Consider the following 27,509-nt stretch of genomic DNA (forward strand, 5'->3'; position numbering starts at 1 on the left):
CCGGCCCAGCCCGGAGCCGCCGCCGGTCACCAGCGCCACCAGGCCCTGGGCGAGGGAGACACGGGAGGCTCAGCGGGGAGGGGAGACCCTCCCCACCACCCAAAATAAACAGCCCGGGGCTGGCCCGGTACCTTCACGCTGCGAATGGCCGCCATCGCCGCCGTCCGGGCAGCGCCGCGGGGAGGGACCGGGAGGGAGGGGAGGGGAGGGGAGGGGAGGGACGGGGAGGGGCGGGGGAGGGACCGAGAAGGGAGAGGGAGGGACCGGGAGGGACCGTGAGCGGCGGGGAGGGACCGGGAGGGACCGGGAGGGAGGGGAGGGACAGGGAGGAAGGGGAGGGGAGGGGCGGGGGAGGGACCGGGAAGGAGGGAGGGGCCGGGAGGGAGGGGAGGGGAGGGACGGGGAGGGAGAGGGAGGGACTAGGAGGGAAAGGAGGGAGGGGAGGGGCGGGGAGGGGAGGGACGGGGAGGGGGAGGGAGGGGCGGGGGAGGGAGAGGGAGGGACCGGGAGGGAGAGGGAGGGACTGAGAGGGAGGGGAGGGGAGGGGAGGGGAGGGGAGGGGAGGGGAGGGGAGGGGAGGGGAGGGGAGGGGGAGGGAGAGGGAGAGGGGAGGGAAGGACGGAGGAGGGGGTGGGGAAGGACTGGAGAGAGACCCGGGAGCCACCCGGGGGAGGAGAGGGGAGGGGCAGGGGAGGGACCGGGAGGGAGGGGAGGGGAGGGACGGGGAGGGGCGGGGGAGGGACCGGGGGAGAACCTGGGGGGACACGGGGGGGGTGGGGGAGGGACCGGGGGAGGGACCGGGGAAGGACCCGGGTGGGGGGGAGGGACCGGGGGGGACACCGGGGGTGGGGGAGGGCTCGGGGGAGGGAGGGAGGGGCGGGGGACACGAGCGGGGAGCCCCGGGGGGTGCCCGAGGCACCGAGGGTCCCCGGGGGGGGTCGGGGTGTCCGGAAGGGTCCCCTAAATGGGGGGGGGGATGGGGGGTCCCCATCTCCTTTTCCTCCTCATCCCGGGGGACCGAGAACCCCAAAACCGGGACAGGAGTGCGACATTTCACGGCAGGGACACCGAGACCCACCCAAAAAAAAATAAAAGGGGGGAGGACCCTGAGGGGACAAAACCCGCGACCCCCGGGGGGAGAAATTTGGATTTCTGGGGGGGGATAATCCCACCACCCCAAAATAGGATTGGGGAGGGGGAGACCCGGGGAAGGGTGGGCGGGCACTCCCGGGTTGGGACCCCCGGGAGCGGCACCGGGACCCCCGAGAAACGGCACCGGGACCCCCGGGAACGGCACCGGGACCCCCGGGAATGGCACCGGGACCCCCGAGAAACGGCACCGGGACCCCCGGGAGCGGCACCGGGACCCCGGGAATGGCACCGGGACCCCCGGGAACGGCACCGGCACCCCCGGGAACGGCACCGGGACCCCCGGGAGCGGCCCCGGGACCCCCGGGAGCGGCCCCGGGCCCGGAGGTGCCGCGGTCCGGTGGCCCCGGGGGCGGCCCCGCCGGTGCCCCGCTCGTCCCTCCCAGCCCGGCCCGCGGCCAGGGTGTAAAGTTACCCTCGACCTTCCCGGGGGCACGGCCAGCCCCCAAAATGGAGCAGAAATCACCCAAAATCCCAGGTGCGAGGTGGGGGGGCAAATTTGGGGGGGGGACAGTGACAGTGACAGGGGTGGATGGCAAGGACCACCCCCAAAAAAATAAATTAAAAATTGGGTGCTCTGGGTGGGGTTTTGTACCCCTCGAGGGAGAAGGGGATTGGGGGGTGGGATTTGGGGGGGCACAGAGGGAAAATGTCACCCCTGGGGTGCACGGAGTGGGGGATTTCCCCTTTTAGGGCATTTTTTAAACCAAAATTGGGGCGCGGGAGGGATTTGGGGGCGCAAAAAGGAATTTGGGGAGGTCTGGGGGGGGGGAAATCGCCCCCAAACCCACCCCATAGTGGGGATTTCCCTATTAGGGCATTTTTTAACCAAAATTGGGGTGCGGGAGGGATTTGGGGGCACAAAAAGGAATTTGGGGAGGTCTGGGGGGGGTTTGGGATTTTGGAATTTGGGGTGGGGGGACACAGAGGTGTTGGGAGAGGGAAAATCCCACCCCAAACCCCACCCTATAGAGGGGATTTCCCCTTTTAGGGCAATTTTTTTAAACCAAAATTGGGGTGCAGGAGGGATTTGGGGGCGCAAAAAGGAATTTGGGGAGGTCTTGGGGGGGGTTTGGAATTTGGGTGGGGGACACAGAGGAAAATTCCACCCTTAGGGGTACACGGAGTGGGATTTCCCCTTTTAGGGCATTTTTAAACCAAAATTGGGGTGCGGGAGGGATTTGGGGGTGCAAAAAGGAATTTGGGGAGGTCTGGGGGGGGGGAAATCCCCCCAAACCCACCCCATAGAGGGAATTTCCCCTATTAGGGCAATTTTTTTAAACCAAAATTGGGGTGCAGGAGGGATTTGGGGGCGCAAAAAGGAATTTGGGGAGGGTTGAAATTTGGGGTGGGGGGACACAGAGGTGCTGGGAAGGGAAAATCCCCCCCAAACCAACCCCATAGAGGGAATTTCCCCTTCTAGGGGAGGTTTTTTTTAACAAAAATTGGGGGCGCAGGCGGAATTTGGGGGTACAAAATTGATTTTTTTTTGGGGGGGGTGGTGGTGTTGTCCCCCCCCTCTAAATCCCCCCGCAGCCTGCGTGCCTCAGTTTACCAACTGCCCCACCATGGTGATCCTGGTGGGTTTACCCGCCCGGGGCAAAACCTACATCTCCCGCAACTCACCCGCTACCTCAACTGGATCGGCACCCCGACTCGCGGTGAGTGATTTTGGGGGGTCGGGAGAGGCACCCCAAAATATTTAGGGGTGTCCCTAACCCCCCTCCACCCTCCTCCGCCATTCCGCAGTGTTCAACGTGGGGGAATACCGCAGGGAAGCCGTGCCCAACTACAAAAATTACGAATTTTTCCGCCACGATAACCCCGAGGGGGTGGAAATCCGCAGGTTAGGTTTGGGAAAAAAGGGGGGGAATTTTTTTGGGGTGCGTTTGAAGCTGTTGCACCCCCAAAAAAAATGTTCCAGGCATTGCGCTCTGGCCGCCCTCAAGGATGTCCGCGCTTACCTGAGCTCCGGGGAGGGGCAGGTGGCGGTAAGAGAACCCCCAAAAAATTAAAAAAAACCCCAAAAAATTAAAAATTAAACCCTCCGTGGGTAAACTTGGCCCCAAATATTTTTTTGGGGGGGGTTTAAACATCTCGCCACGCACCAAAGAAAAATAATGAAATAAAATAAAAGGTGTTCGATGCCACCAACACCACGCGGGAGCGGCGGGAAGTGATCCTGGAGTTCGCCAAGGAGAACGGGTACAAGGTAGGATCGGGGAATTTTGGGGTTCGTGAGGGATTTTGGGGGGTTTTAATGAGGAGTTTTGGGGTTTGTGAGGAGTTTTGGGGGGTTTTGAGGAGTTTTGGGGGGGTTTTGAGGAGTTTTGGGGGGTTTGTGAGGAGTTTTGGGGGGTTTAATGAGGAATTTAGGGGGTTAATGAGGAGTTTTGGGGGGCTTAATGAGGAATTTAGGGGGTTAATGATGAATTTTGGGGTTCGTGAGGAATTTTTCGGGGGTTTGTGAGGAGTTTTGGGGTGGCCGTGAGGAATTTTGGGGGGGCTGTGTGGAATTTTGGGGTTTGTGAGGAATTCGGGGGGGGGGGGGCATGAGGAAATTTGGGGGGGCTTAATGATGAATTTTGGGGTTTATGATGAATTTTGGGGGGTTTGTGAGGAATTTTGGGGTTTGTGAGGAGTTTTGGGGGATTTAATGAGGAATTTTGTGGGGTGTGCAACGAATTTTGGGGGGGTTTTGAGGAGTTTTGGGGGGTTTGTGAGGAATTTTGGGGGGTTTATGATGAATTTTGGGGGGTTTATGATGAATTTTGGGGTTCGTGAGGAGTTTTGGGGGGTTTAATGAGGAATTTTTGGAGGCTGTGAGGAATTTTGGGGTTTGTGAGGAATTTTGGGGTTTGTGAGGAATTTTAGGGTTCATGATGAATTTTGGGGTTTTTGAAGAGTTTTGGGGGGTTTAATGAGGAATTTTGGGGGGTTCATGATGAATTTTGGGGTTCGTGGGGAGTTTTGGGGGGCTGTGAGGAATTTTGGGGAGTTTGTGAGGAATTTTGGGGTTCATGATGAATTTTGGGGTTCATGATGAATTTTGGGGGGCTGTGAGGAATTTTGGGGGGTTTTTGGGGGGCGGCTGCTTGGGGTGGGGTCTTGGGTACGTTGGGGGGGTGGCAAAAATTTTGGGGGTGCCCAAAGATTGGGGGGTGACAATTTTGGGTGTCACAGGACGGGAGGTGACAGTTTTGGGTGTCACAGGACAGGGAGGTGACAGTTTTGGGGTGGTGGCACCAGTTTTGGGGTGTCACAGGACGGGAGGTGACAGTTTTGGGTGTCACAGGACAGGGAGGTGACAGTTTTGGGGTGGTGGCACCAGTTTTGGGGTGTCACAGGACGGGAGGTGACAGTTTTGGGGTGTCACAGGACAGGGAGGTGACAGTTTTGGGTGTCACAGGACGGGAGGTGACAGTTTTGGGGTGTCACAGGACAGGAGGTGACAGTTTTGGGGTGGTGGCACCAGTTTTGGGGTGTCACCGACCGGGGGTGTCACCCGTCCCCCCCCAGGTCCTGTTCGTGGAGTCCATCTGTGACGACCCCACCATCATCGAGGAGAACATCAAGGTGAGACAACGGGACCTGAGGTGACAACTGGGGCTGGAGGTGACAACTGGAGCTGAAGGTGACAACGGGACCTGAAGGTGACAACTGGGGCCAGGAGGTGACAACTGGAGCTGAAGGTGACAATAAGGACCTGGAGGTGACAAATGGGGTATGGAGGTGACAACAGGGACCCGGATGTGACAATTGGGGCTGGGAAGTGTCAGCTGGGACCTGAGGTGACAACAGGAACCTGGAGGTGACAACGGGAGCTGAAGGTGATAATGGAGACCTGGAGGTGACAAATGGGGCATGGAGGTGACAGCTGGAGCTGGGAGGTGACAACAGGAACCCAGAGGTGACAACAAGGACCTGGAGGTGACAAATGGGGCTGGGAGGTGACAGCTGGAGCTGGGAGGTGACAACACAGCCTGGAGGTGACAGCTGGGGACCTGAAGGTGACAATTGGGGTTGAGAGGTGACAACAGGAACCTGGAGGTGACAATTGCAGCCAGGAGTGACAGCTGGGGCCTGGAGGTGACAACAAGGACCTGGAGGTGACAGCTGGGGCTGGGAGGTGACAACAGGGACCTGGAGGTGACAGCTGGGGCTGGGAGGTGACAACAGGGACCTGGATGTGACAATTGGGGCTGGGAAGTGTCAGCTGGGACCTGAGGTGACAACAGGAACCTGGAGATGACAGCTGGGGCCTGGAGGTGACAACAAGGACCCAGAGGTGACAATTGGGACCCAGAGGTGACAACAAGGACTTGGAGGTGACAACAAGGACTTGGAGGTGACAATTGGGGCCGGGAAGTGTCAGCTGGGACCTGAGGTGACAACAGGAGCCTGGAGGTGACAACTGGGGCATGGAGGTGACAACAAGGACCTGGAGATGACAAATGGGGCTGGAGGTGACAACAAGGACTTGGAGGTGACAAATGGGGCTGGGAAGTGTCAGCTGGGACCTGAGGTGACAACAGGAACCTGGAGATGACAAATGGGGCTGGGAGGTGACAATTGGGACCTGGAGGTGACAATTGGGACCCAGAGGTGACAGCTGGGGCTGGGAGGTGACAATTGGGACCCAGAGGTGACAGCTGGGGCTGGTGGACACCTCGCCCCCCCCAAACGCCGCGTCCCCCCACCCCAGCAAGTGAAGCTGAGCAGCCCCGACTACAAGGGCCGCGGGCAGGACGAGGCCGTGGCCGATTTCCTGAAGCGCATCGAGTGCTACAAGGCCACCTACGAACCCCTGGACGACGAGCTGGACAGGTGAGCCCCCGCCCCACGCCCGTCCTGACCCGAGGTGTGACCCCTCCCCAAAAACATCCCTTCCTCCCCAGCGGGCTGTCCTACATCAAGATCTTCGACGTGGGCGTGCGGTACCTGGCGAACCGCGTGCAGGGCCACGTGCAGAGCCGCACCGTCTACTACCTGATGAACATCCACGTCACGCCCCGCACCATCTACCTGAGCCGCCACGGCGAGAGCCTGCTCAACCTGCAGGGCCGCATCGGAGGAGACGCGGGGCTGTCCCCTCGTGGGCAGCAGGTGGGGTCAGGGCAGGCCAGGTGTGCAGGGACACACCTGGGGGACGTGGGGGTGTCCCCTCGTGGGCAGCAGGTGGGGTCGGGGGTGGCCAGGTGTGCAGGGACACACCTGGGGATGTCCCCTCGTGGGCAGCAGGTGGGGTTGGGGGCGGCCAGGTGTGCAGGGACACACCTGGGGATGTCCCCTCGTGGGCAGCAGGTGGGGTTGGGGGCGGCCAGGTGTGCAGGGACACACCTGGGGGACACGGGGATGTCCCCTCGTGGGCAGCAGGTGGGGTCGGGGGCGGCCAGGTGTGCAGGGACACACCTGAGGGATGTCCCTTTGTGGGTACCAGGTGGGATCAGAGCCACCTCAGCCTGCAGGGACACACCTGGGGATGTCCCCTTGTGGGCAGCAGGTGGGGTCATGGCCGGCTCAACCTGCAGGGACACACCTGGGGGACACAGAGATGTCCCCTCGTGGGTACCAGGTGGGATCAGAGCTACCTCAACCTGCAGGGACACACCTGGGGGACATGGGGGTGTCCCCTGGTGGGCAACAGGTGGGGTCGGGGCTGGCCCAACCTGCAGGGACACACCTGGGGGATGTTCTCCTGCAGGTACCAGATGGGGCTAAGGGGGTCAGAACCAGCTCAACCTGCAGGGACACACCTGGGGGACACAGGGCTGTCCCCTGGTGTGACAGGGTGGGATCAGAGCCCACCAGGTGTGCAGGGACACACCTGGGGCTGTCCCTGGTGTGACAGGGTGGGATCAGAGCCCGCCAGGTGTGCAGGGACACACCTGGGGCTGTCCCCTGGTGTGACAGGGTGGGATCAGAGCCCACCAGGTGTGCAGGGACACACCTGGGGCTGTCCCCTGGTGTGACAGGGTGGGATCAGAGCCCGCCAGGTGTGCAGGGACACACCTGGGGCTGTCCCCTGGTGTGACAGGGTGGGATCAGAGCCCACCAGGTGTGCAGGGACACACCTGGGGCTGTCCCCTGGTGGGCAGCAGGCGGTGCCAGAGCCCACCAGGTGTGCAGGGACACACCTGGGGCTGTCCCCTGGTGGGCAGCAGGCGGTGCCAGAGCCCACCAGGTGTGCAGGGACCCCTCCCACCCCTCCCAGTACGCGCAGGCGCTGGCGCGCTTCATCCGCAGCCAGGACCTCCGCGAGCTGAAGGTGTGGACCAGCCACATGAGGAGAACCATCGAGACGGCCGAGGCGCTGGGCGTGCCCTACGAGCAGTGGAAGGCCCTCAACGAGATCGACGCCGTGAGCCCCACCCCGATTTTGGGTTGTTTTTTGGGGGGAAACACCCCAAATTAACCCCTGAACCCCCCCCCCAACGCCGCTGTCCCGCAGGGGGTCTGCGAGGAGATGACCTACGAGGAGATCCAGGAGAGGTACCCCAAGGAGCTGGCGCTGAGGGACCAGGACAAATATCGCTACCGCTACCCCAAGGGCGAGGTGAGCCCCGAAAATGCCCCCAAAAAATTGGGGGGCAGAGGTTTTGGGGACACCCCCTAAACCTTCAACGCAGTCCTACGAGGACCTGGTGCAGCGGCTGGAGCCGGTCATCATGGAGCTGGAGCGGCAGGAGAACGTTCTGGTCGTCTGCCACCAGGCTGTGATGCGCTGCCTGCTGGCCTACTTCCTGGACAAGAGCGCAGGTGACAGCCGGGGACAACCAGGGGACAGTTGGGGACAACCAGAGGACAGCTGGAGACAGCCAGGGGACAGCTGGGGACAGCCAGGGGACAGCTGGGGACAGCTGGGGAAAGTTGGGGACAGCTGGGGACAGCTGGGGACAGACAGGGGACAGCTGGGGACAGCTGAGGACAGCCAGGGGACAGCTGGGGACAGCTGGGGACAAACAGGGGACAGCTGGGGACAACTGGGGACAGCCAGGGGACAGCTGGGGACAACTGGGGACAGCCAGGGGACAGCTGGGGACAGCTGGGGACAAACAGGGGACAGCTGGGGACAACTGGGGACAAACAGGGGACAGCTGGGGACAACTGGGGACAGCTGGGGACAGCCGGGGACAGCCGGGGACAGCTGGGGACAACCAGGGGACAACCAGGGCACAGCTGGGGACAGCCAGGGGACAGCTGGGGACAGCTGGGGACAAACAGGGGACAGCTGGGGACAGCCAGGGGACAGCTGGGGACAACCAGGGGACAGCTGGGGACAGCTGGGGACAACTGGGGACAGCTGGGGACAGCCAGGGGACAGCTGGGGACAGCCAGAGGACAACTGGGGACAACTGGGGACAGCTGGGGACAGCCAGGGGACAGCTGGGGAAAGTTGGGGACAGCTGGGGACAACCAGGGGACAGCTGGGGACAACTGGGGACAGCTGGGAACAGCTGGGGACAGCTGGGGACAGCTGGGGACAGCCGGGGGACAGCTGGGGACAGCTGGGGACAGCTGGGGACAGCCGGGGACAGCTGGGGAAAGTTGGGGACAGCTGGGGACAACCAGAGGACAGCTGGGGACAGCCAGGGGACAGCTGGGGACAGCTGGGGACAACCAGAGGACAGCTGGGGACAGCTGGGGACAAGCAGGGGACAGCTGGAGACAGCCAGGGGACAGCTGGGGACAGCTGGGGACAGCCAGGGGACAGCTGGGGACAGCCAGGGGACAGCTGGGGACAGCTGGGGACAGCCAGGGGACAGCTGGGGACAGCCAGGGGACAGCTGGGGACAGCTGGGGACAACTGGGGACAGCTGGGGACAGCTGGGGAAAGTTGGGGACACACCTGGGGACAGCTGGGGACAGCTGGGGACAACCAGGGGACAACCAGGGGACAGCTGGGGACAACTGGGGACAGTTGGGGACAGCCAGGGGACAGCTGGGGACAACTGGGGACAAACAGGGGACAGCTGGGGACAGCTGGGGACAGCCATGGGACAGCTGGGGACAGCCAGGGGACAGCTGGGGACACCTGGGGACAACCAGGGGACAGTTGGGGACAGTTGGGGGACAGCTGGGGACAACCAGGGGACAGCTGGAGACAGCCAGGGGACAGCTGGGGACAACTGGGGACAGCTGGGGACAACGAGGGGACAGCTGGGGACAGCCAGGGACAGCTGGGGACATTTGGGGACAGCTGGGGACAGCCCAGAGCTGCAGTGGCCACCCGAGTTCCCTCAAACCCCTCCCCAGATGAGCTGCCCTACCTCAAGTGCCCCCTGCACACGGTGCTGAAGCTGACGCCCGTGGCCTACGGTGAGTGGGGTCACCCCAAAAAGGGATTGTTCCCCAAATCCACCCCAAAATGGGGACAATCCCCCCCAAAAAGGGATTGTTCCCCATGTCCCACCCCAAAATTGGGACAATCCCCCCCAAAAGAGATTGTTCCCCATGTCCCACCCCAAAATTGGGACAATCCCCCCAAAAAGAGATTGTTCCCCATGTCCCACCCCAAAATGGGGACAATCCCCCCAAAAAGGGACTGTTCCCCAAATCCACCCCAAATTTGGGGACAATCCCCCCAAAAAGGGATTGTTCCCCATGTCCCACCCCAAAATTGGGACAATCCCCCCAAAAAAATGATTGTTCCCCTGTGTCCCACCCCAAATTTGGGGACAAATTCCCCCAAAAAGGGACTGTTCCCCATGTCCCACCCCAAAATTGTGACAATCCCCCCAAAAAGAGATTGTTCCCCATGTCCCACCCCAAAATTGGGACAATCCCCCCAAAAAGGGACTGTTCCCCCTGTCCCACCCCAAATTTGGGACAATCCCCCCCAAAAAGGGACTGTTCCCCCTGTCCCACCCCAAATTTGGGGACAAACCCCCCAAAAAGGGACTGTTCCCCATGTCCTACCCCAAAATTGGGACAATCCCCCCAAAAAGTGATTGTTCCCCCTGTGTCCCACCCCAAAATTGGGACAAATCCCCCCAAAAACCGCTCCCTTCTTCCCCTGGAACAGGGTGTGAGGTCGAGCCCGTCTTCCTCAACATCGAGGCAGTGAACACCCACCGGGCACGACCCCAGGTCAGAGCCCCCATCCCCAAATCCACCCCAAAAAGTGGGTGCAGAGCACCTTAACCCCCCCAAATAACTGAGGGGAGTGTTAAATTGTGGGGAGATCCCCCCCAAAACCCCCCATTTCCACCCCACAGAACGTCGACATCAACCGCACCGCAGCCGATGCCCTCAACACCGTCCCCGAGCACTTCTGAGGGGTCCCTTGGGGGAAAAGGGGAGCCCCCACCCCAAAATTAAACCTTGGACAACCAAGCAGAGCCTGAAAATTTGGGGAGGGGGCTGCAAACCAACGGGCTGCCTTTATTTTTTTGGGGTGGGGTGGGGAAGGGGGTCAGGTTGTGGCTTTGTTGGCCTCGCTGTATTGGCTCGCCCAAAATTTGGGGTCTTTGCCCTGCATCTGAACGGGAGAAAAACAGGGGAGGGGGCATCAAATCGAGCCCCCCAAAAAAACTCAGAGATGCCCCCCACGAGCACGGCCTCACCTTGGCCACGAAGTTCAGCACGTCCTTCTTGGAGGTTTCCTTCTCTGCCCGTGGGCCCCACTGGTACTTGAATTCGGGGGGGTCCGTCAGGGGGATGGCGGTGGTCTCCAGGTACCTGCGGAGGGCTGGGTGGTTTTTGGGGTGCACAAAGGTTTTTTTTGGGTTTTTTTGGGGGTGTCCAGCATTGCCCTGACCCCGTGAGGAACCCTTGGAGCCACGGGGTGTGGGGGGCTGCGGGTTTTTGCTCTGCGGTGTGGTATAAACAGCCCGGCCGAGGCTGGCGCCGAGGCCGCTCTGGGCACACCGGGAAGGGACATGGGGGGACCCCCACGCTGCACCCCCAAATTCCAGCCCGCTCCCAACTCACTTCTGCCGCACAAACTCCTCCGTCACCAGCTTCCGGACGTCCCCGAAGACGCCGTGCTGCTTCCTAAGGAGGGGGGCTAGTGAGGGGTGGCACTGAGTAGCCCACCCACCCATTTCGGGGGTCCCCGGCCGGATCCTACCCGGGGTAGACACGGAGCAAGTGCAGGAATTCCCACAGAGCACCTGGAAAAACAAAAGGGGTGCAAAGTGAGCGGGGTGCAAGGGGAAAAAGTGGGGGACGGGGTGGGGGTTTTGGGGAGAACTCACTGTCTTTGACGGAGTTGCCCTTCATGAAGATGAAGCTGAGGATGACTAAGAGGAGCCCCATCTTCTCCTGCTCCTTGCCCCTGAGGCGCACACAGGGGTGGTCAGGCGGGTGGGATTGGTGGCCCTCCTAAAATTTGGGGACAAAGTGCCCCAAAAAGGGACTGTCCCCCCCCAGAAACCCTCCCCAAAATGGGGATCATTTCCCCCAAAAAGGAAATTCGTGGCCCTCCTAAAATTGGGGACAAAGTGCCCCAAAAAGGGACTGTTCCCCAAATCCACCCCAAATTTGGGGACAATCCCCCCAAAAAGGGACTGTTCCCCCTGTGTCTCGCCCAAAAATGGGGACAATCCCCCCAAAAAGGGACTGTTCCCCAAATCCACCCCAAATTTGGGGATGAACCCCCCAAAAAGGGACTGTTCCCCATGTCCCACCCCAGATTTGGGGACGAACCCCCCAAAAAGGGATTGTTCCCCCTGTCCCACCCCAAATTTGGGGACAATCCCCCCCAAAAAGGGACTGTTCCCCAAATCCACCCCAAATTTGGGGACAATCTCCCCAAAAAGGGACTGTTCCCCGTGTCAGCCCTGTGGGGCTGGAATCACCCAGGGGTGCACCCATGGGTGCTGCATCCCCTCACCTGCACAGGAGCTCGCCCTGGGCGCAGGGCAGGTTATTGATGAGGATGTAAATGTGGCGTTTGGCATCGATCTCCACCAGCTGCAGCCCAAAAACCTGCGGGAGGACAAGGATTAATCCAAAGGTTAATCCCCCCCAAAACCTTCCCCCTTTCCGTGCTGCCCCCACCTCCTGCAGGGTCCTGTCTGCCCTTTTAATGATTTCCGAGTAGGCATCCTTGTATTCCCGGATTATATTCTTCAGGATATCTATGGAAAACACACAGGGAACGCTGAGAGAGGTCGGAGCTCTGAGCCAGGAAGGATTTCGGGGTTTAAACACCGCGGAAACGCACCTGCCCTCTTGATAGGAATCTTCTTCTGGTCCTTGACGAGCAGGAACTGCACCAGCTCGCTCACCTGTGGGGACAAGGAGCAGGGAAGGGCGAGGGATGATAGCAAAAGGATGCAGAGAAAGGGACTGCGGGAGCAGAGGGGATCACCGCAATCCACCTTCTGGTTCAGCTGCTCCTGCGAGCGCCGCTCCACCTGCGTCGGGATGAAATCATCCTCCCCGTCGGGCAGCTGAGGGGAAACGACGGGAAAAGCGGGGCGAGGTGATGACAGAGAGCGGCAGCAGCCAAAAGAGCGAATGAGGGGAGAACGGGGGGTGTGGCGGGGCAGCCGCCTCTCACCTGAGAGCAGCCGAGCCCTTTGCTGCGCTTGCGCTGAGACATTCCTCACGGCAGCTCTGAGAGGAAAAAAGCACCGGATGGGTTAAAACAGCCACCAGAGCACTCCTGAGGCCGCCCCGCGCGTTCCACCCTCAGCAGGGCCGCAAAAAAGAAAAAAAAAATCCATCCAAGGCCCGGACAACGACGCGGCCGGGACGAGAACCGTCCCCCACCGCGCTCCGCCCGCGACCGCGCCGGCCCCGCCCACACCCGCCGGTCCCGCCCACGCCAGTGCCGCTTCCCATTGGTCCAGCCGCCGCACGCCCCGCCTACCATCCCAACCCCGCGTCGCGATTGGTCGAGAGCCCGAGTTCGCCCCGCCCTCCCCCCGGCGCGCGCCGGGCGAGACTCGCGCTCTTCCCCCCCCCCCGCACCAACCTGAGGGGGGCGAAAAAGGCGGGAAAAGAGCGGCGCGCGCGGGCCCCGCCCCCTTCCCCTCACGGCGGCGAAAATGGCGGGAAAAGAGCGGTAAAAAGGTTATAAAATTAATAACTTAATTATAGCGACAAATAATTAGAGTTAGGACAGCTGCAAGCCGATAAAAAACAGAGATTTACTGTTTTTATAACCATTATGTTGTTATTATTAAACTTTGTTTGCTGGGGGGGGTTGGGGTCCCCACCCTGTGAAAAATGTGAATTTTATGATTGGTTTTTCGCAAATATTGAAATGAATATTACACGCGTAATCAATTCTCTTCAGGAGCGCATTAAATATATTTTCAGGTTTGTAAAACCACCGATCACTTGGTTTATAAAATTTAAAAACTTAATAGTAAAACGCTTGTTAAAAAATACAATTATTTGCTTTTTAGCATCTTGGAATCGCTGTAACTGTAAGTATTTTATTACTGTAATTGCATTACTATTTTTATAGTATTTTTATGTATTTTTAATTTATATTTACTATTTTTATAGCCATTTTATTCTTATTAGATTTATAAAAATTTAAAAATTTTTCACAGGGTTTTTCCTTATTTCTGCAACTCCGTTTTTGGGGGTTTCTCTTTGATTTCTGGGGGGATTGGGATCCCCCTGTGAAAAATGTGAATTTTATGATTGGTTTTTTGCAAATATTAAAATGAATATTACACGAGTAATTAATTCTCTTCAGGAGCGCATTAAATATGTTTTCAGGTTTATAAAACCTCCAATCACTTGGTTTTTAAAAATTTAAAAGCTTAATAATGAAGCGCTTATTAAAAAAGACAATCATTTGCTTTTTATCATCTGGTAATTGCCCTAACTCTAAGTATTTTATTAGTGTAATTGCATTACTATTTTTATAGTATTTTTATATATTTTTAATTTCTATTTACTATTTTCATAGCCATTTTATTACTGTTAGATTTATGAAATTTTAAAGATTTTTCACAGGGTGTTTCCTTATCTCCGCAACTTCGTTTTTGGGGTTTCTCTTTGATTTCTGGGGGTGTTGGGAATAAATAAATTGAATTTGTGCCCCCGCCTTTGTCTCTGATTTGGGTTGGATTTGGGGGCCTCAAGGAGGGTTTAATGAATTGTAGTTAATTTTAAATAATTTTAATTGATTTTAACTAGCTTTAATGAATTTTAAATAATTTAAAATATTTTAATGAATTTTAAATATTTTTAAATAATTTTAAATAATTTGAAGTTATTTTAATGAATTTTAAATCGTTTTAATTGGCTTATATGAATTGTAATTAATTTTACATTACTTTAATAAATTTTAATTAATTTTAAATAATTTTAATTAATTTTATATAGTTTTAATGAATTTTAAATAATTTAAAATATTTTTAATTATTTTAAAATAATTTTAATTAATTTTTCATAATTTTAAATATTTTTAATTAATTTTATCCAGTTTTAATTAATTTTAATTAAGTTTTAATAACTTTGATTAATTTTAAATAACCTTAATTAATTTAAAATAATTTTAAATATTTAAAATTTTTTAAAATAAGTTTAATTAATTTTAATTAACTTTAATTAATTTTAAATAACTTTAATTAATTTTAAATAATTTAAAATATTTTTATTTAGCTTTAAATAGTTTTAATTAATTTTAAATAATCTTAAATATTTTTAATTATTTTAAAATAATTTTAATTAATTTTAAAGTTTTCATTAATTTAAAATAATTTAATTTTTTAAAATTAATATTAAATAATTTTAACTAATTTTAAATAGCTTAAACTAATTTTAATTAACTTTAATACATTTTAAATATTTTTAATTTATTCTAAACAGTTTAAATGAATTTTAAATGATTTTAAACATTTTCAATTAATTTCAAATAATTCTAATTAATTTTAAATCATTTCAATCGATTCTAATCACTTTCCTGTCTCTGCCCCTTTAAGCCAACCCCACCCTCCAGGCCACGCCCACTTCCGGGTTGGCAGCGTCCCGTTGCCGTGGCAACCGCGCGCCTTTCCTGGCCGGAAGTGACGCGCCGGAAGCGGAAGAGGCGCCATGAAGCTGCTGACCCACAACCTGCTGAGCTCCCACGTGCCGGGGCTGCGGCCCGGGGGCGGCTTCCCCCTGAGGATCGAGGTACGGGGGGCTCCCGTTATCCCCGTTCCGCTATCCCAGTCCCCGTTATCCCGGTTCCTTCCCGTTATCCCAGTCCCGTTATCCCATTCCCCGTTATCCCAGTCCCCGTTATCCCAGTTCCCGTTATCCCATTCCCCGTTATCCCAGTCCCGTTATCCCAGTCCCGTTATGCCATTCCCCGTTATCCCATTCCCCGTTATCCCCTTCCCGTTATCCCAGTCTCGTTATCCCATTCCCCGTTATCCCAGTCCCGTTATCCCATTCCCCGTTATCCCAGTCCCGTTATCCCCGTTCCGCTATCCCAGTCCCCGTTATCCCGGTTCCTTCCCGTTATCCTAGTCCCGTTATCCCGTTCCGTTATCCCCTCCCGTTATCCCGGTTCCTTCCCGTTATCCCGTTCCGTTATCCCAGTCCCCGTTATCCCGGTTCCTTCCCGTTATCCCAGTCCCGTTATCCCAGTTCCGTTATCCCAGTCCCCGTTATCCCATTCCCGTTATCCCATTCCCCGTTATCCCAGTCCCGTTATCCCAGTCCTGTTATCCCAGTCCCCGTTATCTCATCCCCGTTATCCCAGTCCTGTTATCCCAGTCCCCGTTACCCCATTCCCGTTATCCCAGTCCCGTTATCCCAGTCCCGTTATCCCAGTCCCCGTTATCCCAGTTCCCGTTACCCCAGTCCCGTTATCCCAGTCCCCGTTATCCCAGTCCCGTTATCCCAGTCCCCGTTATCCCAGTTCCCGTTACCCCAGTCCCCGTTATCCCACTTCCGTTAATCCCTAATGAACCCTGTTAACCCCTAATTAACCCCTAATGAACCCTGTTAACCCCTAATTAACCCCTAATGAACCCCATTAACCCCTAATGAGCCTCGTTAACTCCTAATTAACCCCTAATGAACCCCATTAACCCCTAATGAGCCCCGTTAACCCCTAATTAACCCCTAATGAACCCCGTTAACCCCTAATGAGCCCCGTTAACCCCTAATTAACCCCTAATTAACCCTGTTAACCCCTGATGAGCCCCGTTAACCCCTAATTAACCCCTAACGAGCCCGTTCAGCCCGTGGTTGCCCGCAGGCCGCCGAGGTGCGGGAGCGCCCGGTGCCGTTCAACGCCGCCTTCGTGTCCCGCCTGGTGCCGCGGCTGCGCTGGGACGCGCTGAGGGAGGCGGCCGAGAGCGTGAGCGGAACGGGAACGGCGGGGATAACGGGAGTGACGGGAGTGACAACGGGAATGACGGGAGTGACAACGGGAGTGACAACGGGAGTGACAGGGATACCGGGAGTGACGGGGATAACGGGGATAACGGGAGTGACGGGAGTGACAACGGGAGTGACGGGAATGACAATGGGAATGACGGGAGTGACGGGAGTGACAACGGGAGTGACAACGGGAGTGACAGGAATGACAACGGGAATGACGGGAGTGACGGGGATACCGGGAGTGACGGGAATGACGGGAGTGACAACGGGAGTGACGGGGATGACAATGGGAATGACGGGAGTGACTGGAGTGACAACGGGAGTGACGGGAGTGACGGGAATAACGGGAGTGACGGGGATAACGGGAGTGACAGGGATAACGGGAGTGACAGGGATAACGGGAGTGACAGGAATGACAATGGGAATGACGGGAGTGACAACGGGAGTGACAGGAGTGACAACGGGAGTGACAACGGGAGTGACAGGGATACCGGGAGTGACGGGGATAACGGGAGTGACGGGAGTGACAACGGGAGTGATGGGAATGATGGGGATAACGGGAGAGATGGGAATGACGGGAGTGACGGGAATGATGGGAGTGACGGGGATAACGGGAGTGACGGGGATGACGGGGATAACGGGAGTGACGGGGATAACGGGAGAGATGGGAATGACGGGAGTGATGGGAAAGGGGAATGACGGGAATGGGGAATGGGAACGGGAATAACGGGAATGGGGAACGGGGAAACGAGAAGGGGAATGGGAATGGGAATGGGAACGGGAAATGGGGAACGGGAATAACGGGAATGGGAACGGGGACAGGAATAACGGGAACGGGAATAATGGGAATGGGAAAGGGGATGGGAATAACGGGGACGGGGAACGGGAATGTGGAACGAGAACAGGAACCAGGGAATGGGAACGGAAATGGGAATGGGAAACAGGAACGGGGAAATGGGAACCTGGGAATGGGGAACGGGAACGGGAAAGGGAAATGGGAACCGGGAATGGGAACGGGAATGGGGAATGGGAAACAGGAACGGGGAAATGGGAACCTGGGAACGGGAACGGGAATGGGGAATGGGAATGGGGAATCATGGGAACGGGGATAACGGGAACTGGGAATGGGAATGGGGAATGGGAAACGGGAACTGGGAAAGGGAACGAGAATGGGGAACAGGAACCGGGAACGGGAATGGGGAATGGGAACGGAAACTGGGAACGGGAATGGGGAATGGGAACGGGAAGGGGGAACGGTGAACGGGAACAGGGAACGGGAATAACGGATCAGGGAATGGGAACGGGAACTGGGCAACAGGAATGGGGAACGGGGAATGGGGAATGGGAACGGGGGAACGGGGGAACGGGAACGGGAAACAAGAATGGGAATGGGAAATGGGGAATGGGAATGGGAACAGGAACGGGGATGGGGAATGGGAATGGGAACAGGAACGGGGATGGGGAATGGGAACAGGGAATGGGAACAGGGATGGGAACGGGAACTGGGGGGGATTTTGGGGGGATTTGGGACAGTTTTGAGGTCTGGGGAGATTTGGGGGGGATTTGAGGGTGATTTTAGGGGGGATTTGGGGGTGATTTTAGGGGGGATTTGGGGGTTATTTTGGGGGGATTTGGGGGCAATTTTGGAGGTCTGGGGGGGATTTTGGGGCTGTTTTTGGGATCTGGAAGTGAATTTTGGTTTCTGGGATGGAATTTTGGGTTCTGGATGGGGATTTTGGGGCTCTGGGGGTTCCCCTCTGACCCCTCCCCACTTTTTACCCCCCTAAAGTTGGGGCGCCCCTCGGAGCTGCCCCCCGAGCCCACCCCCGGCTACGAGGCCGACGAGGAATTCCTGCGCCGCCTCCACCACATCCTGCTCGAGGTCAGCAACCCCAAAAAAACCCTTTTTGGGGGAAGGGGGGTTCCCAAATTTTGGGGACCCCCCCGTGACCCCCAGATTTCCCCCCAACCGCAGGTGGAGGTGCTGGAGGGGTCCCTGCAGTGCCCGGACTCGGGGCGGCGCTTCCCCATCTCCAGGGGGGTCCCAAATCTGCTCCTGACCGAGGACGAAGCCTGAGGGGGGAGTTGGGACCCCCAAATCCACTTGGGGGGGTCCCCAAAATTTGGCTGAGCCCCTCCCCCCAAGGCTGGATCGGCGGGAAAACCCCGAATTCCCACGGTTTTACCCCAAAAACGGGGCTGGAATTTCAGCGATGTTGAAGCGGTGATGGGCGTGGTTCGAGCCTCCTCATTTGCATATTGGGCGTGACTCCTCCCTTTATGCAAATTAGGAATTAGCTTATTTGCATTTTGAGCGGGAATTGTTTTATTTGCATAACGGGAGAGGAATTTTCCCTTTTTTTTTTCCCTCCCAAATTCTCTTTTCTTCTCTCTAAATTTCTTCTTCCTTCCCAAACTTCCCAGTTTTGCCCTAAATTCTTTTATTTTCTTGGAATGTCGCCGTTATTTTTTCCCCAAATCCTTCTTTTTATCCCCAAATCCTCTGACCTTACCCTCAGATTCCTCTCCTTTGTCCCGCTCCCCTCCCTTGTCCCCCAAAATCCGGATTTCACCCCAAAAACTCAACTTTTTGCCTTCTTTTTTTAATATTTTCCCATCAAATCCTTTTTTGTGCCCTAACCCCCTTTTTTTTACCCATACCTTTCCTTTCTCTTCCTTGTTTTTCCCAAAATCCCATCTCTTTCCCCCATGTTCTACCGTGTTGGATTTGTAATTTTCCCCATCAATTTAATAAAAACCAATTTTAATTTTGGGTTTTTTTGCCCGATATTGAGCCAAAATCGCCTCTTTTGCTCTCTTGGAGGAGAATCCTTTGGGATGGAGGGAACGGGGCGGGGGCAGGAGGGAATTTTGGGACAATGGGGAATCCTCAGGGGTGACTCGGAGCCGCTGTTTGGGAATTTGGGAATCCCTATAAAAACCGAATTTTCCCTATAAAAACTGAAATTTTCCCTATAAAAACTGAAATTTTCCCTATAAAAACCGAATTCTCCCTATAAAAACCGAATTTTCCCTATAAAAACCGAATTTTCCCTATAAAAACTGAAATTTTCCCTATAAAAACCGAATTCTCCCTATAAAAACCGAATTTTCCCTATAAAAACCTAATTTTCCCTATAAAAAATCCGAATTTTCCCTATAAAAAATCCGAATTTTCCCTATAAAAACCTAGTTTTCCCTATAAAAACCAAATTTTCCCTATAAAAAAATACGAATTTTCCCTATAAAAACTGAATTTTCCCTATAAAAACCGCTTGTGCCAGGATGGGCGTGTGGGCATAGGGGAAAACCTCTCCTGAGGCTGATTTATTATTGCACACCCCAGGGCTCTGTTCTCTCCTTGTGGCTGGCTGGGTACAACTGGATGGCAAAATAAACATTTTATCATTTTAAATTTGGCCGGACACATTTTCATTTATAACAAAAACCTCTGCTGAGGCTGATTTATTATTGCACACCCCGGGCTCGGCTCTGTCCTTTCCTGGGGGCTGGCTAGGTAGAATCTGACCGCAGATAAACTGATTTTTATTTTGAATAAACTCATTTATAACGCCCCGGAAGTCCGGCTCGTCTCTATGGTCCGGGAGCGCCGCGCGGAAGTGACGCAGGGCCCGCGCGGGCGCCGCCGGAAGTGACGTCAGCGCGCAGCGGCTGAGGCGGGAGCGGCGCTCGGAGCGGCCCGAGGGGACGGTGAGGGGGGGACCGGGAGGGGACAAAGGGGACACGGAGGGGACAAAGGGGACACGGAGGGCACCGGGAGGGGCGGAAAGGGCCGGGAGGGGAGGAAGGGGAGGGGCGAGTCTGTGAGGGGAGGGAGGGCCGGGGGCGGCCCCTCAGTGTCGCCCCGGTGTCCCCTTAGTGTCACCTCAGTGTCCCTTCAGTGCCACCTCAGTGTCCCCTCAGTGTCACCCCAGTGCGATCTCAGTGTCCCCTCACAGTCCTCTCAGTGTCCCCTCAGTGTCCCCTCAGTGCCATCTCAGTGTCACCTTAGTGCCACCTCAGTGTCCCCTCATTGTCTCCTTAGTGCCACCTTAGTGTCCCCTCAATGTCCTCCCAGTGTCCCCAAAGTGTGCCGTCATTGTCCCCTCAGTGTTCTCTCATTGTCCCCTCATTGCCCCTTAGTGCCACCTCAGTGTCCCCTCAGTGTCCCCTCACTGTCCCCTCATTGTCCCCTCACTGTCCCCACAGTGTCCCCTGTGTTCCCTCAGTGTCCCCTCATTGTCTCCTTAGTGCCACCTTAGTGTCCCCTCATTGTCTCCTCAGTGCCACCTCAGTGTCCCCTCATTGTCTCCTTAGTGCCACCTTAGTGTCCCCTCACTGTCCCCTCACTGTCCCCTCAGTGTCCCCTCAGTGCCATCTCCGTGCTCCCTCAGTGCCAACTCACTGTCCCCTCAGTGCCATCTCCGTGCTCCCTCATTGTCCCCTCACTGTCCCCTCAGTGTCCCCTCATTGCCCCCCATTGTCCCCTCACTGTCCCCTCAGTCTCCCCTTAATGCCACCTCATTGTCCCCTCATTGTCTCCTCAGTGCCACCTCAGTGTCCCCTCACTGTCCCCTCGGTGTCCCCTCACTGTCCCCCCAGTGTTCCCTCATTGTCCCCTCAGTGCCACCTCAGTGTCCCCTCAATGTCCTCTCAATGTCCCCCCAGTGTCCCCAAAGTGTGCCGTCATTGTCCCCTCAGTGTTCTCTCATTGTCCCCTCATTGCCCCTTAGTGCCACCTCAGTGTCACCTCAGTGCCACCTCAGTGTCCCCTCAGTGCCATCTCAATGTCCCCTCACAGTCCTCTCAGTGTCCCCTCAGTGCCACCTCAGTGTCCCCTCATTGTCTCCTTAGTGCCACCTTAGTGTCCCCTCACTGTCCCCTCACTGTCCCCTCAGTGCCACCTCAGTGTCCCCTCAGTGCCATCTCCGTGCTCCCTCAGTGCCAACTCACTGCCCCCTTAGTGCCACCTCAGTGTCTCCTCATTGTCCCCTCACTGTCCCCTCAGTCTCCCCTTAGTGCCACCTCACTGTCCCCTCAATGCCGTCTCATTGTCCCCTCACTGTCCCCTCAGTGTCCCCTCATTGCCCCCCATTGTCCCCTCACTGTCCCCTCAGTCTCCCCTTAATGCCACCTCATTGTCCCCTCATTGTCTCCTCAGTGCCACCTCAGTGTCCCCTCACTGTCCCCTCGCTGTCCCCTCACTGTCCCCCCAGTGTTACCTCATTGTCCCCTCAGTGTCACCTCAGTGTCCCCTCACTGTCCCCTCACTGTCCCCTCAATGTCCCCTCAATGTCCCCCCAGTGTCCCCAAAGTGTGCCGTCATTGTCCCCTCAGTGTTCTCTCATTGTCCCCTCATTGCCCCTTAGTGCCACCTCAGTGTCCCCCCAGTGTCCCCTTAGTGCCACCTCACTGTCCCCTCATTTTCCCCTCACTGTCCCCTCAGCATCCCCTCAGTGTCCCCTGAGCTGTCCCCGTGTCCCCTTGATGTCCCCTGAGCTGTCGCCATGTCCCCTCCATGTCCCCTGTCCAGTCCCCGTGTCCCCTCTGTGTTCCCTTTGTGTCCCCTGTCAGTCCCCATGTCCCCTCAATGTCCTCTGAGTGTCCCCTGGGTGTCCCCTGAGCGTCTCTGGTGTCCCCGTGTCCCCTCAATGTCCCCTGAGTGTCCCCGGTGTCCCCTGAGTGTCCCTTCCATGTCCCCCGAGCTGTCCTCGTGTCTCCTGTCCAGTCCCTGTGTCCCCTGAGCTGTCCCTGTGTCCCCTCAGTGTCCCTGAGTGTCCCCTCCATGTCCCCTGAGTGTCCCTGTGTCTCCTGAGCGTCCCCATGTCCTGGTGTCCCCATGTCCTGGTGTCCCCATGTCCCTGAGTGTCCCCATGTCCCCTGAGCATCCCCATGTCCTGGTGTCCGCTCCATGTCCCCTGAGTGTCCCTGTGTCCCCTGAGCTGTCCCCTGAGTGTCCCCATGTCCCAGTGTCCCCATGTCCCCTGAGTGTCCCCGTGTCCCCTGAGCGTCCCCATGTCCTGGTGTCCCCATGTCCTGGTGTCCCCATGTCCCTGAGTGTCCCTGTGTCCCCTGAGCTGTCCCCTGAGTGTCCCCATGTCCCAGTGTCCCCTCCATGTCCCCTGAGCTGTCCCCATGTCCCCTGAGCATCCCCATGTCCTGGTGTCCGCTCCATGTCCCCTGAGTGTCCCCATATCCCTGAGCGTCCCTATGTCCCTGAGTGTCCCCTCAATGTCCCCTTAATGTCCCCATGTCCCCTGAGTGTCCCCATGTCCTGGTGTCCCCTCCGTGTCCCCTGAGTGTCCCTGTGTCCCCTGAGCTGTCCCCTGAGTGTCCCCATGTCCCCTGAGTGTCCCCATGTCCCTATGTCCCCTCGATGTCCCCTGAGTGTCCCGTGTCCCCTGAGCTGTCCCTATGTCCCTGAGTGTCCCCATGTCCCCTCGATGTCCCCTGAGTGTCCCCGTGTCCCCTCCGTGTCCCCTGAGTGTCCCGTGTCCCCAGGCGCCATGTCCTCGACGTCACAGAAGCACCGGGACTTCGTGGCGGAGCCGATGGGGGAGAAGCCGGTGGGGAGCCTGGCCGGCATCGGGGACGTGCTGGGCAGGAAGCTGGAGGAGAAGGGCTTCGACAAGGTGGGCTGGGACCCTGGGGACACTGGGGACACTGGGGACACTGGGGGACACCTGGGGACACTGAGGGACATTGAGGACAGCAGGGGACACCTGGGGATATCAGGGGACACCTGGGGGAGGATTGGAGACATCTGGGACAGTGAGGGACGTTGGGGACAGTGAGGGACACTGGGGACACTTTGGGACTCCTGGGGACACCTGGAGACACTTTGAGACACCTGGGGACATTTTGGGACACCTGGAGACACTTTGAGACACCTGGGGACACTTTGGGACACCTGGAGACACTTTGGGACACCTGGGGACACTGAGGGACATTGAGGACAGCAGGGGACATCTGGGGATATCAGGGGACACCTGGGGGGGATTGGAGACACCTGGGACAGTGAGGGACACCTGGGGACATTGGGGACACCTGGGGACACTTTGGGACACCTGGGGACATTGGGGATACTTCGGGACACCTGGGGACAGCAGGGACACTGAGGGACATTGGGGACACCTGGGGACATTGGGGACACTTTGGGACACTGAGGGACATTGGGGACAGCAGGGAACGGGTTTGGACAAGTGGGGACACTGAGGAAGGGCTCGGGGACATTTGGGGACAGCCTTGGGGACAATCGGGGGTGATGTGGGGACAAGGGGAGGTGGCATGGGAAATCACGGAGTGAGGGGGGTGTGGGGACAACAGGGATGGTGTCGCTGTCACCAGGGGGGTTTGGGGACACAGGGAGGGTGACGGTGACCCTTGGCATTGTCCCCTCGGGTGCTGGGACAGCTCTGGGGTCTCTGGTGGCCACAGGGTTGGGGTGGCACCGGAGCTCTTTGGGGTCACTCAGGCGGGACGGAGGGACCTTGGGTGATGTCCCCACGTCCTTGGCAGTGTCCCCACACCCTGGTGACACCGCTGTCCCCTGGCTGTCCCCTTGCTGTGTCCCCCAGCCATTCCTGGTTCTGGGACAGCCCCATAAGGACCAGGGTCTGCAGGTTTGGGGTGGCACTGGAGCTCTTTGGGGTCACTCAGGTGGGACAGAGGGACCTTGGGTGATGTCCCCACGCCCTGGTGACACCTCTGTCCCATCATTGTCCCCCTGGCAGGCGTACGTGGTGCTGGGGCAGTTCCTGGTTCTGGGACAGCCCCATAAGGACCAGGGTCTGCAGGTTTGGGGTGGCACCGGAGCTCTTTGGGGTCACTCCGGCAGGACAGAGGGACCTTGGGTGATGTCCCCACGCCCTTGGGAGTGTCCCCACACCCTGGTGACACCTCTGTCCCCTTGCTGTCCCCCTGGCAGGCGTACGTGGTGCTGGGGCAGTTCCTGGTGCTGGGACAGCCCCATAAGGACCAGGGTCTGCAGGGCTGGGGTGGCACCAGAGCTCTTTGGGGTCACTCAGGCGGGACAGAGGGACCTTGGGTGATGTCCCCACGCCCTGGTGACACCACTGTCCCCTCCTTGTCCCCTCGCTGTCCCCCTGGCAGGCGTACGTGGTGCTGGGGCAGTTCCTGGTGCTGCGCAAGGACGAGGAGCTGTTCCGGGAGTGGCTGAAGGAGACGTGCGGGGCCAACGCCAAACAGAGCCGCGACTGCTCGGGCTGCCTGCGCGAGTGGTGCGACGCCTTCCTCTGAGCCCCCTCCCCAAAAAACGGCACCCCAAAACCCCCAACCCCTCCCTGCACCCCGAAACCCCAGCCCCCCGAGCCCCCCAGCCCGTCCCCGCGCCCCCAAAAATCCCCCAAAGTCCCGGCGAGCTCCGGGTGCCAGGCGCTCCTTGGAGGGGCTGGGGGCTCCCCAAAAGCATCCCGGGGGACCCCCAGGGTTCCTCCAGGACCCCCAAAGCAGCTGTGGGGAGCCCAAAACTCACCCAGAGATCCCAAAACTCACCCAGGGACCCCAAACCAGCTGTGGGGAGCCCAAAACTCACCCAGGGACCCCAAACCAGCTGTGGGGAGCCCAAAACTCAGCCAGGGACCCCAAACCAGCTGTGGGGAGCCCAAAACTCACCCAGGGACCCCAAAACTCACCCAGGGACCCCAAAAGTGGCTGTGGGGAGCCCAAAACCACCTCTGGGGATTCCAAAAGCAGGTGTGGGGATCCCAAAATTCACCCAGAGACCCCCAAACCACCTCTGGGGATCCCAAAAGCAGCTCTGGGGACCCCAAACCACCCCTGGGGATCCCAAAATTCACCCAGGGACCCCAAAAACACCCCTGGGGATCCCAAAATTCACCCAGGGACCCCAAAACCACCTCTGGAGACCCCAAAAGCAGCTCTGGGGACCCCAAAACCCACCCAGAGACCCCCAAACCACCTCTGGGGATCCCAAAATTCACCCCAGGGACCCCAAAAACACCTCTGGGGATCCCAAAATTCTCCCAGAGACCCCCAAACCACCTCTGGGGATCCCAAAACCACCTCTGGGGACCCCAAAACCCACCCAGAGACCCCCAAACCACCTCTGGGGATCCCAAAATTCACCCAGGGACCCCAAAAACACCCCTGGGGATCCCAAAATTCACCCAGGGACCCCCAAACCACCTCTGGGGATCCCAAAATTCACCCCAGGGACCCCAAAATTTCCCCAATCTTCCCCAACCCCCCCCCACACACACCTACGGGACCCCCAAACCGGTGCTGCCACCCCCAAAACCCATCCCAGCCTGGGGGTCCCCCGGCGCCCCCATCACCCCAAAAGTGCCCACCTCCCCCTGCCCCCACCCCCGGGTGGGATTTTGGGGTGCCGCTCATTTGGGGTGCCCCTCCCCCCCGCCATGAGTGTTATTTTGGGGTGCCCCCACCCCCCCCCCTGCATTTTGGGGGGGTCTGTGTTGTTTTGGGGGTGCCCCACCCCCGAGTTTGTTTCTAAACTGATTTTCTAAACAATAAAAGTTTTGCTGTGCTGGAGCTGCACGGGATTTGGGGGGGCTGGGGCAGAATTTTGGGGGCTGGGGCAGAATTTTGGGGCTGGGGGAAGGATTTTGGGGTTTTGGGGCAGAATTTTGGGGTTGGAGGCAGAATTTTGGGGTGTTTGGGGCAGAATTTTGGGGTTGGGGGAAGGATTTGGGGGTTTTGGGGCAGAATTTTGGGGTGTTTGGGGCAGAATTTTGGGGCTGGGGAAGGATTTGGGGGTGTTGGGGGAAGGATTTGGGGGTTGGTGGATGAATTTTGGGGTTGGGGACAGAATTTTGAGTTTTGGGGCAGAATTTTGGGAGTTGGGGGCAGAGTTTTGAGGCCAAATTTTGGGGGTTCAGGACAGAATTTTGAGATTTGGGGCAGAATTTTGGGGTTTTGGGGCAGAATTTTGGGTTTGGGGACAGAATTTTGGGGTTGGGTCAGAATTTTGGGGCTGGGGGAAGGATTTTGGGGTTTTGGGGCAGAATTTTGGGGTTGGGGCAGAATTTTGGGGGGTTGGGGCAGAATTTTGGGGGGTTTGGGGCAGAATTTTGGGGTTTGGGACAGTTTTGGGGTTGGAGACAAAATTTTCAGGTTGGGGCAGAATTTTGGGGGTTGGAGGCAGAATTTTGGGGTTGGGGCAGAATTTTGGGGGGTTTGGGGCAGAATTTTTGGGTTGGGGCAGAATTTTGGGTTTTTTGGACAGAATTTCGGGGTTTTTAGACAGAATTTTGGGTTTTTTGGACAGAATTTCGGTTTCTTTAACAGAATTTCGGGGTTTTTGGACAGAATTTCGGGTTTTTAACAGAATTTCGGTTTTTTTTTAACAGAATTTCGGGTTTTTTGGACAGAATTCCGGTTTTTTTAACAGAATTCCGGGTTTTTTAACAGAATTCCGGGTTTTTTAACAGAATTCCGGGTTTTTTAACAGAATTCCGGTTTTTTTAACAGAATTCCGGGTTTTTTAACAGAATTCCGGGTTTTTTAACAGAATTCCGGTTTTTTTAACACAATTCCGGGTTTTTTAACAGAATTCCGGTTTTTTTAACAGAATTCCGGGTTTTTTTAACAGAATTTCGGTTTTTTTTAACAGAATTTTGAGGTTTTTTTAACAGAATTCCGTTTTTTTTGGACAGAATTTCGGGTTTTTTGGACAGAATTTCGGGTTTTTAACAGAATTTCGGTTTTTTTTTAACAGAATTTCGGGTTTTTTGGACAGAATTCCGGTTTTTTTAACAGAATTCCGGGTTTTTTAACAGAATTCCGTTTTTTTTAACACAATTCCGGTTTTTTTAACACAATTCCGGTTTTTTTAACACAATTCCGGTTTTTTTAACACAATTCCGGGCTGGGGCGGCAGTGTCGGTGCCCGGCGCAGCCGAGCGCGCTCCCGTTCCCGTTCCCGTTCCCGCTCCCGGGGCCGTTCCCGGTCCCGTTTCCGGTCCCGTTTCCGGTCCCGTTTCCGGTCCCGCTCCCGGTCCCGTTCCCGGTCCCGTTCCCGGTCCCGTTCCCGTTTCCGGTCCCGCTCCCGTTCCCGTTCCCGGTCCCGT

The 27,509-nt window shown here is 56.5% G+C and overlaps 5 protein-coding genes across 5 annotated transcripts in view; 3 read left to right on the forward strand and 2 right to left on the reverse strand.

The window, feature by feature from the left end:
• Positions 1-155, reverse strand: part of HSD17B10 (hydroxysteroid 17-beta dehydrogenase 10) — a 4,709-nt gene extending 4,554 nt beyond the window's left edge. Inside the window, exon 1 of the mRNA XM_077789672.1 lies at positions 132-155. Coding sequence (XP_077645798.1) covers positions 132-155 — 24 coding nt within the window. The remainder of the gene's footprint in view (positions 1-131) is intronic.
• Positions 156-1,599: 1,444 nt separating this feature from the next.
• On the forward strand, positions 1,600-10,485 carry LOC110482654 (6-phosphofructo-2-kinase/fructose-2,6-bisphosphatase). The gene is given in 15 exon segments (XM_077789758.1): positions 1,600-1,627; positions 2,686-2,766; positions 2,769-2,810; positions 2,899-2,995; positions 3,074-3,140; positions 3,287-3,361; positions 4,669-4,725; positions 5,855-5,976; positions 6,048-6,255; positions 7,364-7,510; positions 7,601-7,705; positions 7,779-7,908; positions 9,406-9,468; positions 10,175-10,239; positions 10,368-10,485. Coding segments are annotated over 15 exon segments (1,347 nt in total). The 3' UTR covers positions 10,428-10,485.
• A 14-nt stretch (positions 10,486-10,499) lies between these two features.
• Positions 10,500-12,904, reverse strand: LOC110482655 (non-structural maintenance of chromosomes element 3 homolog). Its single transcript, XM_021552072.3, has 10 exons — positions 12,659-12,904; positions 12,477-12,548; positions 12,320-12,383; positions 12,154-12,233; positions 11,987-12,081; positions 11,349-11,428; positions 11,222-11,264; positions 11,083-11,145; positions 10,716-10,830; positions 10,500-10,630 (listed from the first exon to the last, which is right to left on the reverse strand). The coding sequence occupies exons 1-10, from the start codon at positions 12,698-12,700 to the stop codon at positions 10,565-10,567; spliced, it is 720 nt and encodes a 239-aa protein (XP_021407747.2). The 5' UTR covers positions 12,701-12,904; the 3' UTR covers positions 10,500-10,564.
• A 2,161-nt stretch (positions 12,905-15,065) lies between these two features.
• On the forward strand, positions 15,066-19,210 carry TRMT112 (tRNA methyltransferase activator subunit 11-2). Its single transcript, XM_021552066.2, has 4 exons — positions 15,066-15,237; positions 16,313-16,414; positions 18,227-18,319; positions 18,413-19,210. The coding sequence occupies exons 1-4, from the start codon at positions 15,157-15,159 to the stop codon at positions 18,512-18,514; spliced, it is 378 nt and encodes a 125-aa protein (XP_021407741.2). The 5' UTR covers positions 15,066-15,156; the 3' UTR covers positions 18,515-19,210.
• Positions 19,211-20,061: 851 nt separating this feature from the next.
• On the forward strand, positions 20,062-25,971 carry BANF1 (barrier to autointegration nuclear assembly factor 1). The gene is made up of 3 exons (XM_077789757.1): positions 20,062-20,148; positions 22,939-23,069; positions 24,550-25,971. The coding sequence occupies exons 2-3, from the start codon at positions 22,944-22,946 to the stop codon at positions 24,694-24,696; spliced, it is 273 nt and encodes a 90-aa protein (XP_077645883.1). The 5' UTR covers positions 20,062-20,148; positions 22,939-22,943; the 3' UTR covers positions 24,697-25,971.
• Positions 25,972-27,509: the final 1,538 nt, after the last annotated feature.

This window comes from Lonchura striata, chromosome 36 (assembly GCF_046129695.1).
Source record: "Lonchura striata isolate bLonStr1 chromosome 36, bLonStr1.mat, whole genome shotgun sequence".
In the NCBI taxonomy this organism is placed as follows: domain Eukaryota; kingdom Metazoa; phylum Chordata; class Aves; order Passeriformes; family Estrildidae; genus Lonchura; species Lonchura striata.

What these genes read in the sequence shown, in the direction of transcription:
- LOC110482655 (XM_021552072.3), bottom strand. Translation starts at nt 12,700, where the DNA reads ATGTCTCAGCGCAAGCGCAGCAAAGGGCTCGGCTGCTCTCAG. An exon ending in GGGCAACTCCGTCAAAGACA is followed by an intron (nt 11,265 to 11,348) that starts GTGAGTTCTCCC and finishes TTGTTTTTCCAG; the next exon opens with GTGCTCTGTGGGAATTCCTG. An exon ending in TTGCTCCGTGTCTACCCCGG is followed by an intron (nt 11,146 to 11,221) that starts GTAGGATCCGGC and finishes CCCCCTCCTTAG; the next exon opens with GAAGCAGCACGGCGTCTTCG.
- TRMT112 (XM_021552066.2), top strand. Translation starts at nt 15,157, where the DNA reads ATGAAGCTGCTGACCCACAACCTGCTGAGCTCCCACGTGCCGGGGCTG. An exon ending in TGAGGGAGGCGGCCGAGAGC is followed by an intron (nt 16,415 to 18,226) that starts GTGAGCGGAACG and finishes ACCCCCCTAAAG; the next exon opens with TTGGGGCGCCCCTCGGAGCT. An exon ending in TCCACCACATCCTGCTCGAG is followed by an intron (nt 18,320 to 18,412) that starts GTCAGCAACCCC and finishes CCCCAACCGCAG; the next exon opens with GTGGAGGTGCTGGAGGGGTC.
- BANF1 (XM_077789757.1), top strand. Translation starts at nt 22,944, where the DNA reads ATGTCCTCGACGTCACAGAAGCACCGGGACTTCGTGGCGGAGCCGATG. An exon ending in AGGAGAAGGGCTTCGACAAG is followed by an intron (nt 23,070 to 24,549) that starts GTGGGCTGGGAC and finishes TCCCCCTGGCAG; the next exon opens with GCGTACGTGGTGCTGGGGCA.